General features: G+C 41.5%; 1 protein-coding gene across 3 annotated transcripts; it reads right to left on the minus strand.

Moving 5' to 3' along the window:
- Positions 1 to 5,869: 5,869 nt before the first annotated feature.
- PSMA1 (proteasome 20S subunit alpha 1) lies at positions 5,870 to 15,739 on the minus strand. 3 transcript variants are annotated; one of them, XM_082485689.1, is made up of 10 exons: positions 15,632 to 15,739; positions 14,912 to 14,956; positions 11,870 to 11,971; positions 11,260 to 11,363; positions 10,331 to 10,419; positions 9,553 to 9,623; positions 8,471 to 8,600; positions 7,711 to 7,790; positions 6,728 to 6,832; positions 5,870 to 6,228 (listed from the first exon to the last, which is right to left on the minus strand). In XM_082485689.1, exons 1-10 carry the CDS (start codon positions 15,632 to 15,634, stop codon positions 6,172 to 6,174), a joined length of 786 nt encoding a protein of 261 aa, XP_082341815.1. In that variant the 5' UTR covers positions 15,635 to 15,739; the 3' UTR covers positions 5,870 to 6,171. The 3 variants fall into 3 exon arrangements, with proteins under 3 accessions (XP_082341815.1, XP_082341816.1, XP_082341814.1); XM_082485690.1 differs by lacking the exons at positions 14,912 to 14,956; positions 15,632 to 15,739 and adding an exon at positions 14,654 to 14,818; XM_082485688.1 differs by lacking the exons at positions 14,912 to 14,956; positions 15,632 to 15,739 and adding an exon at positions 14,539 to 14,646.
- Positions 15,740 to 16,440: the final 701 nt, after the last annotated feature.

Here is a 16,440-nt window from a genome sequence, read left to right on the forward strand (position 1 = left end):
TCCTTTTTCTAGAGAGGACGGAAAAAATCAAGAAAACAAACCATAGCAATCACGAGATCCGGAAGGCTAATATGTCACGGTTAGTTTAACAGGAACACCAGTCTTCAGTGTCAGAAGGTACAAACCCCCTCTGAAGGACTGCAATGTAGCGTATCAATAAAATTCACGCCCTTACTTCCACTAAAAGGATAAAGAGGAAGCAAGAGATATTTAAAGAATAAGCACGAAGCTCAGACTTAATTCTAGGATCAATATATTGGAATTAACAGAGTTCAACACATTTCATAGCTGTTTCAGTGCTTAAATTTAAATAGCCTTTTATACCAGGATACTCCAATGCACTCTGATGTCATACGTACACTAAACACAAACTAAGCAGGTAATACTTCAAACAGAAAGACAGAAATGGATTTCAAATTTTTGCACAGACTGAGGGGGGGGGGAATAAATCCCAAACCCCATAAGATAAATATCATGAAGTTTCTCAAAACACAAACAGAGGAATGCACACATTTCAAAATTTAACAGAACAAAATAAACAACAAATTGACTTGTTTGAGTTTATAAAATGTAAACAATATTCTAGGAAAGGCACAACGAGAGAACGCGAGAAGAATTCAGGTAAGATGGGGTATCCTTCCAATCATCATTCTTTACTTGCCTAGGTCATTTTTTAAGCTGATTTCAGACGGTGGTTCTGAATCCATCGGAACATTGATTAACGTGTAACACACATTCTCTGCAGCTGTCATAGTTCTTGGTTACAAAAGTTTTCTCAGTGGAAGAATTATTTCAACACAAGTATCAGACAACCTAAAACACAAGCAAAGCCATCCCAAAGTTAACTGGTTTTATTAACACACAACACAAAAATGTTTTTGCAACTGACTTAGTGATTTGAAGGGGTTGCTGGGTTTCCCGAGAAGCCACATTCAAAAACTTTCTCAATTTTCTGTTCTGCTAAAACATTCCTGCTAGTACCAAAAAAAAAAAAAAAGAAGGGCGCGAAATTTCCCACAGAGAAAAAAACCCAAAGTAAATTAAAGAAGTCTTTCCCATACTTAGGCACAGTCAGAGATAACAGAAGCATACAGGAGCCTGACTGCAGCTGAACGCACACAGCATTCCTTCATCTACTCACCCCCCTGATCTTGGCTATATATTCCCACTACCTTCCCTGCAGTCCTGTATCCCTCCAGCCGAACTGACCCAAGATGCAAAATCAGCTGAAAAACATCACAGGAAAAAAAGACGACTTTTTGACTTGTTTAACAAGTTGAATCAGCCTCTGAAGGAAGCTTTGAAAATGAACACAAGGTCCAACAGAGCAGAAACCAAGGATGGGAGAAAAGACATCACAGTGGAGAGGGAAGCAGGACTGCCCTTTTACCCACCAAGGATCATCAGACCAGCTCAACTCTACTGCCTAACTGCTCCGCTAGACAGTAACTAGGAAAGTAAGTATTTTCATTTTGAAAAAGCAAGAAAAGGTTACAGATCTATCAAAGCTGCTGTGTGGCTGACAGTACAGGTAACAAAATCAGCAATTAAGCTCAATCCTCATTCTCATGTTTGTTTCTTCCCTACATAACAGACATCTAGGATCAAATTAAACTTTTTGTTCCATTTCTTAAGTAATGAAAAATGTTCAAGTTTGAGCTTGCTCAATTCACGCTATGATACCATACTGAAAAGCATAGTAAAGAAAATTGTTACTTTTTACTACATGAGCAATTTTGTGTTTTCTACAGAAAACATGACAAAATATTTACAGAAAAGTTACTTTTTCTGTGCTTTTATTGCTATTAATCTTCTTGAAGTCTTAGACTGAGTTTAACAAATCACTAAAACAAGGTAGATGCCTTTTTACTTTAAATTATGATGCTAGACCTCAGTCAAATATTATGTAAAAGGACACACTTGTTTTATATAATTACTACTAATTAGCAATAGTTAGTATTAATAAGAAATAGAGCCAACATAACTGAACAAAATGATCCTCCCATCAAAGGTTTTGATTCACATAAAAGATGAAAATCCTAAAAACCCTCCAATTCAACGTCAACACTACGCTTTCACTGCAGACCACTTTTCCCCTACCTTCCATGATCTTGAGCAGGGCCATACCTCCAAGACATAAAGCTTTCAATGACACGCCAATTTAACAAGCTATTGTCTGGGAACACCAGCTCCTACCCCACATCACCTCTTATATCAGCACAGACAACTTCTGAGACACAAACCCTGGAAAGCCCTCCACTCCTATTTTAGTTTTGAAGCAGCGTGAAAAACAAACAGAATCCAATTGACCAACAAACACCCGTTCCCATCCTGGTTAAGAGTGCTGCCCAACAAATAGCTCTGAAGAGACAAGGGAAAGTGGGACATGGGAGTTGTGGCATTTGACTGAACAGCTGAGATGCTACACAAGGTGGTACTGGGTCCAAAATCCCTTTCCTCATGAAGAGGGCACTTGGCCTGCAGCTTCTTTCTACACAAGAAAACAACACAATTAAAACAGTACTCCAACTACTATTACGACTACTAAAAAAAAAAACAATATTTTTTTTTAAAAAGCACCTCTCATGAATTTTATATTTTTAAGGATACTTGCTGTTTACAAATATCCACATAAGCAACTCCTGCTCATTTTTAGAAATACAACTTTTTTCTTGCCTCAGCAGCACCTTTTTGTATACTTTTTCCATATTCTTACCAAGAACTGCCTCAGAGTCCTGCAGCTACCACCTTCATCTCCAACAACTACCCAAACAGACTGGACCATAGATGTGTGCAAACAGTAGACCGGGTACCTCTACTCACACAAAGATCTCAACTGCAGAAAATCCCTCAAAAAATCCCAGCCAAACAGGTCTCCACAGCATGAAAACGTGCAGTGTCTTTTAGGCTCTGAATAGCAGCAGTGAAAAACAACTCTCCTAAAACGCAGAGCTTGGAGACTTGGCAGGGAGAGCCACCACCAAGTCTTCCTCCTCGCAAGGCACCGAGCCTCGAAACTGCAGTTTAATCTCACTGAGAACCCCGCAGACACAAAAGTAGGCGCTACTCTACTTCTTCAGCAGTAAAACTTCTCAGCACCTGTACCTGTATAAGGAAATTGAAAGTTACGCAGTTTGTACAACACAGGAAGACATAAAGCCCCGCCTGCTCTCCAGCTACATCCTCAGGAAACTTTATGAACCTTACGGCAAAAACCCTGGGCAAGCATTGCTTTGGTGATGCATGACCTACAATACATATGTAAAAATGCTTATCTGAAATCCCCCAAGTAAACTTATAGACAGTTTAGGGAGATTTCTCTCTTAATTTTCCCGGTGACTACTTTTTGCTCAAAACGCCTGTCATTTAGAGTCATAGAATGGTTTAGGTTGGAAGGGACCTTGAAGATCATCGAGTTCCAACCCCCCCTGTTATGGGCAGGGACACTTCCCACTAGACCAGGCTGCCCAAGGCCACATCCAGCCAGGCCTTGAACACCTCCAGGGATGGGGCATCCACAGCTTCTCTGGGCAACCTGTTCCAGTGCCTCACAAGCCTCAGAGCAAAATATTTCTTCCTAATATCTAATCTAAATCCACCCTCTTCCAGTTAAAAGCCATTTCCCCTCGTCCTATCACTACACGCCCTTGTAAAAAGTCGCTTTCCAGTTTTTAGCTACGAGTTATAACTTAAAATATCCCGACGCCACCCACCGTTCGCCTGCCGTTCCCCTGAGTAAACTCAGACCCGCAGCACCGCTCCGGCAAACCACACCGCAACGGCTCCCAAAACCGCGGAGCGGCCCTGAGCCCCCCGCACAGGCCCGTTAACCCCCGTCAGCGATGCCGGGGGCTGCCCGGAGGGGGCCGGCGGGGCCGTGAGGCCTCGGGCCTGCGGGCCCCATCGGAGCGGCGGCACCTCCGCGGCCCAACCCCGCCCTAACGCCTTTTCCCCGGCCCCGGCGTAGGCCGCCGCTCCCCAGGCGCAAGGCTCCGTACCCGGCGGGGCGACGGCCCGGTGCGGTGGAGTCGGGCCCGGTGCGGAGCTCTGCCCGCGGCGATCCCGCTCCGGCAATGGCTGACGTGGAGCCGCGCCCTCCCCCGGCCACATCGATAGTACGGCGGCCCGGGCGGGACACGCCTCTCGCCCGCACGGCTACGCGAAAGGGGCGGGGCCGCCGGAGGCGGCCCCGCCCCTTTCGCGTAGCCGTGCGGGCGGGGGAAAAGGGAGCGCCGGATCGCCACGAGGGCGGGAGGCGGGGCTTCCGCCTCTGACGTCACGGCCCCGTGAGAGACAGCGTCAGCGCTGCTGCGAAGTGGGTTTTGCCCGCGCAGGCGTGGGCTCGGTGATCCTGGGGATGTCTTCCGTCAAAATAGCAAAGGGGGAGGGGGGGAACGGAGGACGATACGACACACAATACACACACCCCAACAAACCCCCAAAACAAACAAAACCAGACAAAGAAAAAAAAAAAAAAGAAAAAAAAATAGGAGGGAAAAAAATAAATAGGGGGAGAAAAAAACAGGGGGGAAATAAAAGTGAAAAATAAGAAGGGAAAAAACAAGTGGAGGGGAAAAAATAGGGAAGAGAAATAGGGAGAAAAAAATAGAAAAATAAATGGGGGAATAAAAAAATAAAAGGGAAAAAATAGGGTGCGGAAATAAAAACGGGGAAAAAATAAAAAAATTAAAAAATGGGGAAAAATGGGAAATAAACAGGGAAAACAAATAGGGAGAAAAAATAGAAAAACAAATGGGGAAAAAAATAAAAGAAAAGCAATGGTAAAAAATAATAATAGAAAAATATTTTTTGAAAGAATACTAGAATAAATAAAAAAATTAAAAGCAGCTTTGTCCCGTTCTTAAAAACAAAGCCACAGCGCTGACATTATCATTTTGTTAATGTTTTTGTGACTGAACTATTTAAATGGATTCAACACAGCATTTAAAGCCTGTTCAGAACAGGCTTTATTGATTAATAATGACAAGATGCAAGTTTTTAGTGTCTTTTTTTAAAGTACATTGAGCAGTGTGTCAAGCCCCTTTGTGAGTCCACCCCAAAATACTTGGGTTTGACCCTTTTCAATGCATTCAATGGTGAGAATAATTTAATAGAGTGATCCAACATGGAAAATGAAAAAAAAAATATAATGCCAAATTTTTGCGTAAAATACAGCATCACCCCCGTTTTGTACTCTGGAAGCACCGACTCACTGTGCTTCCCTGCCAGGCGGCCCTAACGAAGTCGCTGTGAGTCCCAGATTTTGTGGCGTTTGTCCTGACTCCGAAGGGGCACAGGGTACCCCTCGCTCAGACCGCACAGAACAAGCGGCAGAGGACAAAAACCTGTTCATTCGGCGGCGACGCAGCAACTGTTGCTCCAGGGACGAGAGTTATAATGGGAGTTTCATGTGCCTCCCTCGTTACTTCAATTTAGGCCGTTAGTGAGCTACAAGCCCTTTGCTACCCCACGGCTGGCTGATGGCTCCAAAGGAATAAAGCGCTTTATTTTGGTTCCACATGAGCTGGGGTTTACTAAAGCAGAGAAAACTCAAAAAATAACACGCTTATTCAGCCAACAATGTTTCTGGTGAATACTCATAACCAGAAATGTCTTTTCAAGTTGAGTTTGAGACAAGGAGAAGACAACGCCGGGAAACACGCTGCATCCTCTTTGTTCCACAACTATTTTGTATTTTTTGTAAGCATTTCAAAGTCCCCTCAGTTCAACAGTTCTCAAGAGCATCACATTTATACACAGTAAGTAAATGCTCACTCCGACAAATGGTCAAACACACGATGGCACCCTGATATGACAGAAGTACTTGAATCGTCGTTTGTTCAGATTAAAAAAAACAAACCCACAGCAGATTCCAAGAAAGTGATTTATTTCCACTTGTCCTTACAAGTTAAAGACAGTATGCATTTCATTAAAAAAAGAGTATCATTTACTATTTTGAAAATGATTACACCTTTCTTGTCAAAGAAAATACACCCAATTATGACCTCCTGTCTACCTTTTAAGGATAGGTGGGTTGGTTTCTTTCTTTTAGAGTAACCCTCAGAATGTATCAGCAGAAAACGCATACAGGTGAGGATAAAGTTACCAGCAAATGGATAAATGTTCCTGTATAATTAGACATACGTTAACCCAGAGGAACTCATCCACCAACTAGTGCTCCATGGGCTCCTCTGCCTTTTCTGCAGGTTCATCAGCAGGTGGAGCAGGCTTAAAGAGAGAAAAAAATATCTATTACAGAAGGGCAGAAAACAACACTTGACAAATCAGCTTCATCCTGGATTGAGCATCATGAGTGCATCAACACAGCTCATGTCAGCAAATAGCTTGAAAAGTAGCGTTATCCAAATTAAGCAGGGAGCAGGACAGAGCTGGTCATTAGGAGACTAAGGATGCATCTTGGGGCAGGCATGAGAAATATATGTAGCCACTTTTGTCGCAAAAAAAAAAAAAGAAAAACACCAACAAAAAAAACAGTACTTGATCACAGATGAGGAAAGAAGATGAATTTGGAAAGGCCCTCACCAATTCAGCATAAATCTATTTAATGAGCATCTTAGTCTCTAGCTCAGATTCAGATTTTAAAATCACATTCCTAAAACTCTGATAATAGTAGAGAGTGTTTAGTGTCGTAAACACAAGTGTGATAGATCACATATCACAAAATGTTTTTCAACAAAGCCCATTTATTTATATCTAAACCGCATACCTTTCTCTGCGGTCTCTCCTCCAGACCTTCTAGGAATGGTGCTACGTCATCATCATCATAGATGGTAAACTCCATGTCTTTGCCAACAATTCCAATGGAAACATTCTGTTAAGCAAAGTTTTGAAAGAAGTGAGAAGCGTTTTTCTGGAAATAACTGTGGCTTTACTGCTTTTGCCTGTGAAACAGATGAACGTTTCTCCCCGTGATAAACAGACCCATTGTGCTCTTTGTGTCTGCTTAAGGAAAAAAGGAAGTTCTGAGAGACGCCCTCTTTGGTAGACTGTACTAGAAAAGGAAAGGGAGGCAGATTTACTCCCTACAAAAGCTGTTATGTTTCAAAATCTTGTAAGTAAAACTGCTTTTCAAGGATTTCTTTCTTTTTAATAACATACATGATTTTTCAAACCCACTTATTTCAATCTTACTTTCCATTTTCATTATTTTAAGAGTTCTAAAAAACAAGGGAGGGCTAAGAATAAAAAAAAAAAAATTATATATGGAAGAGGGCAGATAAGCCACAAGCAGAACACCAACTAATGGGCATCCTTAGAATTTTCTTGTTCAACAGTTCCTCAATTCATTGTCAGAGGTTTCTGCAACTTTTTGATGCTGGATACTCAATCAACTGTTTGTACGTTCCCTTCCCTCACCTCCCAGGTAGAGTACCGACTGTGCTTACGTTGCAGAGTTGCGATTCTAGTTGCATGTAATGTATCTCAAACACTGATCAAAGTTTAAAATGGAATGAAGCAACCAGGGAAACAAGGTATTATTTAGAGAAAGTGTAATTTTTATGGAGAAAATGACATCTGAGGTAATTAAGGAAACTGTAGATAAAAAGGTGACGTGAAATGAAGATGATGGTATCTACCAGTATTCAGCTTCCAAATTCCAGTGCCAGCCATACTTCACATGAATTTTGTCACAGTGATTTCTAATAACAGTGGCAGTAACATTTCTGGTTAAGAAAACCTAGTATTTACCTTGGTGGTCAGATCCTGTTCAGCAGGAAGAGTCTCTCTCAGGGCACGCAGTCCATGTTTAACGAGCTCATTAAGATTACCTTCAAATGAAATCAGAAAGAAGTTTACAAAATGTACGTTATTATCTCTAGACACTCGTTTCCTCTTCTTCCCGTTCCCAGTTGACAACTAGAAAACGAACCTGATTTCCAGAACTCCTCTCCTTACCTTAGGTACGTCTGGTACCAACCACAGAGTTGGTTATAAAAGTATACCTTGAGAAACCATCCCTTCCCTACATTTGTGGTCAAACGTGTCTGGTTTTGGCACCTGCCTCGCCTCCAGTACAGTGATAATCACACTATTTTTTCCCCAAGCAACCATTCAGTTGCCTCCTCGTCACCGTTTCATATAAAAATAAATCCATCATTTTAAATGCACTACCTAAATCCTTGCCCAGATATACTATCCCTGCTCTGATACAGAAAGAATTGTTCTTTCCCCAGGTTAAACAGGGTAGAAGCCTTTTACTTTTTTTCCCCTCTGCTTTTCTGAGCACAACTTCTCTTTTCATTAGATGTAACAAGCATCCAGATGTTAGACATGCGGGTTTGTATCCTTTTCTCTACAATTTTGTCTTCATGCAGATTGACACTTATGCCAAACTTGGGTCCCAAAATTTATCTTCCCGTGTTACTAAATGCAAAAGAACAGAAGAGTAGCAGAAAACAAACTGCATTATTGACAAATGCCATTAGACAGACAAGGTTTCATTACTCACAGTCAGTAAATTCAGTCATGTGTCTCTCCAAATAAGTTCGCGCTGACTGTGAACGAGCACCAATGGACATTGCTTTGCAGTCAAAATAGTTTGCAGAGGGACAAGTCTGGAAGATGTGAGGACCCATATCCTACAAAGAGAGGAAAAAAACCCCCACCGAACGTCAAACAAACGTATATATTCATACCAAGTCTGCTGTGGGAACATGAGATTTTTTTCTAAAACAGTTTTGCTTCAAGGTACATCACATAGCTTATATGTATGCACATACATATATTTTATATTGCTTATCGTATCACTGTGCTTACCAATTCCTTCAAAGCTACTATATAAAAAAAAAAAAGCAATAATCTACAAAAAAAAAAAAATCTTTATGCTTTGTTTACTAAAACGCAGTTTTTATTTGGGCAGGATAGCTGGCACCAAAAATGCTTCTGTCTCTGTTCCATAAACTGTACTGTGCTTACATATGCTTCCTACTTCACAGCTCACAGTAGGTATTTTACACATGTTCCGTCTTATCTGCACAAAAGTAAAAACCTGCTGTAGACTGAACTATGCCATGCAACATTTCGGGCAAGACAACGGTTTCCTTCAACCATTCTCGTATCAAAAATCTCGAGGGCAGAGATTCCGTGTGCTGCATTAAGCTGTTGCTGTTGCTAAACAAGTGAGAGAGGCCAGTGATGATTGCCACATGCATTTTTTATAGAAATTATTCAAAGTAATAGTTTGTAAAACTCCATAATCAATAGTAAAATAATTACTGTCATTGTGGGATCAACATTTTGATCCCTTAAAACACAAACAAATTGAGTTTTCGCAGTATCTCATTTTTCACCTTAAAATAATTCAGTTTTCGCTTTTGTAAACGTACACCTCATAAGTGTAGGTAGGAAGAGCTATTAATTGACATTTTTAAAATTTATGTTTTAGGGTAAGATACAGAAAATTACTTCCTTATTCAGAGAATTTTGATGAATCTGCTTCTTCCATCTTCCCCTCTTGACATTATTTGTTGTAAAATATGGCATTAAGCACATTTTCTTTTAGATCAACAGGACCTAGCGCAGCTTACTTACATCATAACCTGCAATGAGCAGTCCTACACCATACGGTCTTCTGCCATAACGCTGCGTTGGTATCTGGGTTTCTTAAGTAAGCTAAGGAAACAGTCTCAAAACAACATGTTAATTACCCAAAACATTTTCCTAAGCCAAGCAGGGATGCACCAAAATCGTTACACAGTCTTTGCAAACCTTTTTGCAGGAGTGAAGACTATGTTAAAAAAAAACAAACAAACAAACAACAGATCTCAGGACTTATTTGGAACACCAACTTCTTTTCCACCGAAAGAAAATTTTAACAATTAGCTTTCCTGAAATAACTGGGTGGTGCATTCAACCAAGTAATACAAACAGTTCACTTAACACTGCACAGCCTCATTTAATTTCTTATCTCTTTAACTTTTCCTAGGCGCTGGACAGAATAAAAGGCCTCTGCTACGTTCCATGCAGAGACAGAAGTTGCCACAGAAAAAAGTATCTGAGTGAGCAGCTGCAATCCAGTAAACGGTCATATTTTGAGCAGTGCCGTCATCTTTCCTCCCCCACCTCCAAAGGCATGGGGCTGTGTCACGGAAAAACAGTGTCACATGGTACTTTATTGCTTCTCTACCAAATCAGTGCATATTATGGGATATTCTCTGAAAGGATACACAAGTAACATGAATAAAGAAAAATTATCTTTGAATTAACTTTTTCAATTTAATATGACTTTTAAGCTGTGATATATGAAAATCATTTTATGGACAAGTAAAAAGCTATAGAAGTGTAAAAAAAAAAAAAAAAAAAAGGATACTGCTTCCAATTAGTGACACTAGGCGAGAAACTGGAAGAGGTCTATCAAACACAAATCTAGAATCGAGACACTCCTGACGCATGAAATTGCTAGGAGGAAAAAAGAAAAGAAAACAGATGGAAAAAAATCAAACCAATACATAGATGAAAGTCACTATGAGTTTTTGCCTCAATATTTGTCTGTTAAGGTAAGTGTATTTTTGTCTCAGCTCTGCTTGTTGAGAAAAAAAGGTCAAAGGCATTACATAATGTCATTTTGTCATGATCTATAATTGTTATTTAGAAAGCTGACCACAGGTTTGAATGAGTACTATTGTTTTTCAGCTATACAAATGCAAAAAAGGTAGAAGTTCGTGCAGGCAACAGACAGATCATCTGGAAAAAAGCCACAGGTAACATTTTTTTGTAACATTACAGCAATTAAAAGTTTATTTTAGAAATTCTTCATATGCCTTCCGTGTCCTTTCCTATCAAACTGAGGAACACTCCTCCTTTCACGTACATTTGCCTTATCTGATGAAATTGTGTCGCCAGCAGGTAAAAAGCAAGCCCCCCCCGAAACCGACACATACAGCAGTGTATGTATTTAGTAACTTTCTTAAACGTGTGTACACAGAAGCAGCTGCTAAAGGGAAATAAGTGATGCACTTTCTCAGACTCCTTGGAAACCCCATCACACTGAGGAAACCAGACAGGACTGTCTTACTGGTAACAAAACCAAAGAGCAAAATTTTGGGCCAAACAAATGAGATTTCTGCCAGCTAGTTAAAAATCTGCCAGAATTTCACACTGAGGTCTTTGGCAGAGTACAACAGAGCAGTAACTCAAGACTAATCCTTAGCTGACCATAAAATTTCATTCGCAATCGTCTACAACTGAACTTTCCCTCATTATTGCAGAACTGTGTATGTCAACAACTGAGATACTCACCACAAGAGTCTTGCATCAGCAGTAAGTCCAGCAATTGAGATACCAATATGGTTGTCAACGTACAGGATTTTTTTCTGATGAGCCGCCAGCTCAGACTGTGCTCTCTATGCATAAAAGGAAAAAGCTATGAGGCAGACTGAACAGTTTGCCAAGTGCTGTGGAGAAATCTGCTAACATTTATAGCAAGAACTAAATATGACCATGAAACAATAAAAAAGATTTAAAAATTTATAAACTTGCAACAGAAGACAAGAACAACCTAATTCCACTTCATTCGGAGACTGTCAAATAGAAAGAACAGACACTCACTCAAGCTTTGTGAAAAGAAATAAATAGTTTTACTACTTAATAACTAATTAAAAAAAAAAAAAAGAGGAACACACCTTCTAAATGGAAAAAAAATCTTTCATTCATTTCTTTCAGCATTTTGCGAAAATCTGCTTTGCACAGGTACTGAAAATATTTATAGCTCTATACTGGTACTCAAGCAACAGGAAACTGTTGATTGCATTTACATTACACATAGAAGTTCAGACTTCGCAAAACTAGTTTCTCAAACCAAAACTTTTCTACTAACACTATTGTCCCAAGAGCACTGTTTTGTAGTTACCTTTAGAGCAACCAGAACAGCATGCGTTTTCGATTTCAGCCCCACAGTAGCTGAGCCTTGTTTCACAGCTTCCATGGCATATTCTATTTGATGAATTCGGCCCTACAGAATAAAATCAAAAGTAATAATTCCAAAATCAATCCTCTGCATCAATTTTCAATGGTTCTTGATTTTCAGACCTTTGATTCCCTCACTCCAACAGGCACACTGACTGCATAACACAGTTTAAACCTACAACCAATAGACTTCCTCAATTATCTTTCGCAAACGCCTCACCATTACCCTACATAAATCTGACCGTCTCTGAGCCACTCGCTACTGCGTACAAAGAAACAGGAAAGCTAAAAAGAAAAGGCAAATAATCCTGACGTTATTAGAATTGCAAGACTTTTGTCACTGTCTTCAGAGGAATCAGTATTTGACCCAATGTGATTCAAAGATGGAACTTCCAACTGAAGTTGGATGCTGAACTTTTAATCGAGTTTTCTGAAGAAATGAGTCTTATGCAATTGTTGTGTCTCACCATCCATTCCCCAATAACTTCTGAACAAGTTATTAGTCAACTGCGGTAAAGTCTGAAAGAGGAGTAGAGGTCTCAAAGACAATTCAGTCCCCAGAAGCTCTGCAAAGGCGGCCAGGAGCTTTGCAGAAATATGAGACGACATCCTTTTATTGCAATCACTGAGGGCAAAGTAGCTATTTTTCTGCACTGTAGTTGGCTGCCTATGTCAAATAGCATGTTCGCTGCTACTGTGCAAGTACTGGAATTAATAACTGCAGCACACAGTTGCCTCCTACCAGTTGTGATGTAGTGGAATGTAGTAGCTATTATAGTGGAATGTACTGGGGATAATCTACAGGAAATCACCTTCTGTTAGTTCCATTGCTCGTAAAGTATTATTACTTTTTTTTTTTTGGTAAAAGGTTTTTGATTTGATTTGTCTGGAGGTCCACTAGGTGCTTAAAATACCCTAATGTTCCATTTCATCCACCAAGTTATAAATGGAATTTCAATAACATAGGATATGTCCTGCCCGAGAGCAGTATGGAATCACTGTGACCTCTCCAACATGTATTTATCAACTTTCATGAATGACTTGAAAGGCTATAAAAGCATGAAACCCCTTCTAGCCTTTAATCTCATATTTCCTTTTCTTTTAAACAATATTTGAAAATATCCTCCCCCCCCAATAAAATATGATTATCCTTTGCTCCTGTATTAACAATGCCAAGAATTATTATGGTGTCATATCACTGGCTCACCTACAGGAGTGTATGGAGCAGTAATTGCAGCACAACAGCAATTTTAAATGTCTTTTATAAAAAAAGACATCAACACTATTTATATTTTCAAGGCAATTTATATAAAAAAATAGAAATTAGTGTTGTTGATGACTTCACAATATCTATTAGAAGTCTCAAGAGAATTTTATAGTTTTAAAAGTAATTTTTAAAGTAGCAGATAGATTAAAAAACGGAAAATTAAAGTTCCTGATAGTGAATCTGCCATAGAAACACAGCCATTAAGAAGGATGAAAACAATTCAAAGCCATCTACAGCTATCCCGGTATTGACTAAGATTCAAATATTCAAGGTTGTCTTCATACTGGGTAGAAATTACAAAACTTGCTGCTACAATGTATGTTGAAAAATATATCTTTTAAATGATATAATCTTTTAAATGATACTACTACACCATGAAGATTTTCAGTAGTAATACAAACCCACAAACTAATGATATGTTAACTTTACACCAATACAATTTGATGTTTGCATTTAGAATAAATCTTTAGTTTTGCTAAATCTAGAATAAGTAAACTTTCCAGACACTGATTTTCCATAAGTATACTACCTTAAAATGACCATACCGAGAGAAGAGGCAATATTAAACACTTGAACTGACACTTGCTTTTAAAATTCTAGAATATTTATTTTGAAGTCAACTCAACCCGTTTAAGTTTTAGAACACACAATGTACATTTTTATTAATAATACTCAATGCGAATCTGATTCAGAGGTATCAACATTTCAAATTCAAGGGTAAATCTCAATATAATCTTAAGTACAGAGATAACATGAAGCCTCCTTAATATTTTACAGCATGGGAAACTAGGGACACACAGCTGCACAAACTTCATAATTGAAGCACAATGTAAACTGAGTTACAAAATGATATGGCATTTAACTACTTACATATTCTAGCTCTCGGTGTTATAATTATAAGCTTTATAAATGGAATTTATTGAACATAGATGTTTGTGACCATTTCAATTTAGAAAAGTAAGATCTGTGAATTGATACTAGACAAATCAGTATCTCAGGTTACCATATGGGTACAGTCATTCAAATAGGGGCTTAAAAGTCCGTAAAAACTGTGTGGACAAAAAGAGAAATAGGTGCTGTTATGTCATACTCGAAGAAGTCAGCATATTCTCACTTAAGCACTAAATGCTAACTTTTAATAATTTGATTTTATTCTGAACAATTTGAATACAGTAAAGCTCTGTATTTATTTAATTTTAAATTTAAAATTTAAAAAACCCCAAAGTTCTTTCCAAATGTAAATTAAATAGTTCCTTTCCAATATTAGCTAGTGAATAAGAGAGAGAATGACCTGGCAGTAGCCTAACACTGGGGAGATTTAAGCTCAGTTTCATGCTTTTTCATACCTTTTTATTATAGGTCTGCAAATTGTTCATCGAATCGTAGAATGGTTTGGGTTGGAAGGGACCTTTAAAGATCATCTAGCCCAACCCCCCTGCAATGATCGCGTCTATTTCGTACCTCACAGGTCCATTCAGAAAACAACTGCCTGAAGGACTGTGAGGTGACCAGGCCCACCTAAGCATCATCCAGGTTCACACACCAGAAGATGCGCCAGTGGCCTTCCAGAAAGCGGCAGCCTGCAAAACACGGGAGCAGCCTGCAGTGAGCTTCAGGCACCTGAATACAATCTATGCTACTACAACACCGCTGCTGCAAGAGCAAAGGAAAACCAAAAAGCAAGTAAAAAGCCAGTCTGCAAGCTTATACAGATTTTACCTGAGGGCTCCAAACTGTGACATCATTGTCATACTGGTTGCGAAACTAAAACGAACAAAATAAAACCCATTAGTGTAACTAATCAGCAGGCAGAAAGAGCATTCTCGAGTGACGTTCTGGTCGTTCTCTTTACAACGCTTTTTACGTGAAGCGTTCGGTCCCAGGCCTGAAACAGGGGGCCGTTCTCCGGTCAAATCTCTTCTCAGGCCGGAGAAAGCGCACACACTCAACGGGCAGCACAGCCCGAAGTCACCGAGCAGCGATCCCGCTGCCTCCGCCCCCGACGCGAGGAGGTAAAGCGCGGAGAGCAGCACGGCGAGGTCCCGCCGCCGGTGCCGGGAAGCCCCGCCGAGCCCCCGCCGGGGCTGACGCCGCCGCTCCGCCCGTTTCGGGGGCAGCCGTGACCCACCTGTCTGCAGCGTCACGCCGCGCCGGGCCGGGCCGAAGGGGTCGGCCTCCACCGCCGCCGCTGCGCCCCCCTCCCTGCCCGGGCCCCGCCGAGGAGAGCGCGGCCGCCCCCTTCCCCGGGGAGTCCCAAGCCCCGGCAGCGAGGCCCAGGGCCCGGCCCCGGCCCGCGGCGAGCCCGGCCCCGCATGGCCCGGGAACTGCTTACTCACGGCCCTGCTCCCTCCTTCTCGCCCTCCCCCTTCCCCCCGAGCTCGCTCGGCAGCCCGGGCAGAGGGCGCGGGGGTGCCCTGCCCCGGCCCGGCCGCCCCTCACCATCCTCCTTCCCCCGACGGCGGCGTGGGCTCCGGGGCAGCGAGGGGGGACCGCTCCCTCAGCGATCGCTCTGGACTGGAAGCGGCCAAGCAGCGCTAGTCGCACGTCGACTCATCGATCGAGCGCACAGAGGCTCGCCCCGCCCCGCCCCGCCCCGCCCCGCCCCCTAGGCCCGGCGACGCGCGCGGGTCCTGCCCCGCCGGCGCATGCGCGGTGCCTCAGGGACCGTTGGGCGGCCGTTGGCGTAACGGCCATTGGCGTAACGGGCGGCCGCCGCTACAGCGCGCCGGGCGCCCTCAGGCGCGGTGGACGCGGACCAGCTCTCGTTTTATGGCATCGTCACCTCACAATTTACAAAACCCCGGCAGCTCCTCTGGGCGAAAGGTCCTGAATGGCTTTCTTCAGCCTGCTCCGCCTGCGTTTTTCCTACTGTTCGGTATCTCTTACTTAAGACAATGAAGCGTGTCTCTTAACGTTGATTCCCGTGTGCAGTACAAAAATTTCATTACTTGAGGAAAACTTGCATTGGGTAATTTGAAATTCAGTTTTTCTTACTAAATATCAACCGTAGCCATTTTACTGGTTTTGAAAAAGCTGTAGGAATTTTAAAACTGCTGAAGATAAAGGCACTGACGTAAAATAGGATGCATGTGCTATTGCTTGCCTTTTCTTTGTGCTTTGAGAAAAACTCCTCTTTGTTCTTCGTATTCACAGGATATGAAGAGCATGGGAACAAACACAATTGTTACAGCCACTGTTACAAGTATGTTTTACGTTACATCAAAACCTTGGCTATGGATAGGAGTATG

The sequence above is a fragment of the Vanellus vanellus genome (assembly GCF_965231255.1).
Source record: "Vanellus vanellus genome assembly, chromosome: 6".
NCBI classification, from domain to species: domain Eukaryota; kingdom Metazoa; phylum Chordata; class Aves; order Charadriiformes; family Charadriidae; genus Vanellus; species Vanellus vanellus.

Excerpts from the sequence above, each read along its gene's own strand:
- PSMA1 (XM_082485688.1), bottom strand. The coding sequence starts at position 14,613 with ATGATCTTTAAAGGTCCCTTCCAACCCAAACCATTCTACGATTCGATG. Across the intron at positions 8,601-9,552 it reads TGCTCATTGCAGGTTATGAT|GATATGGGTCCTCACATCTT; the intron begins GTAAGTAAGCTG and ends CTCTCTTTGTAG. Across the intron at positions 6,833-7,710 it reads AACAGGATCTGACCACCAAG|AATGTTTCCATTGGAATTGT; the intron begins GTAAATACTAGG and ends TTTGCTTAACAG.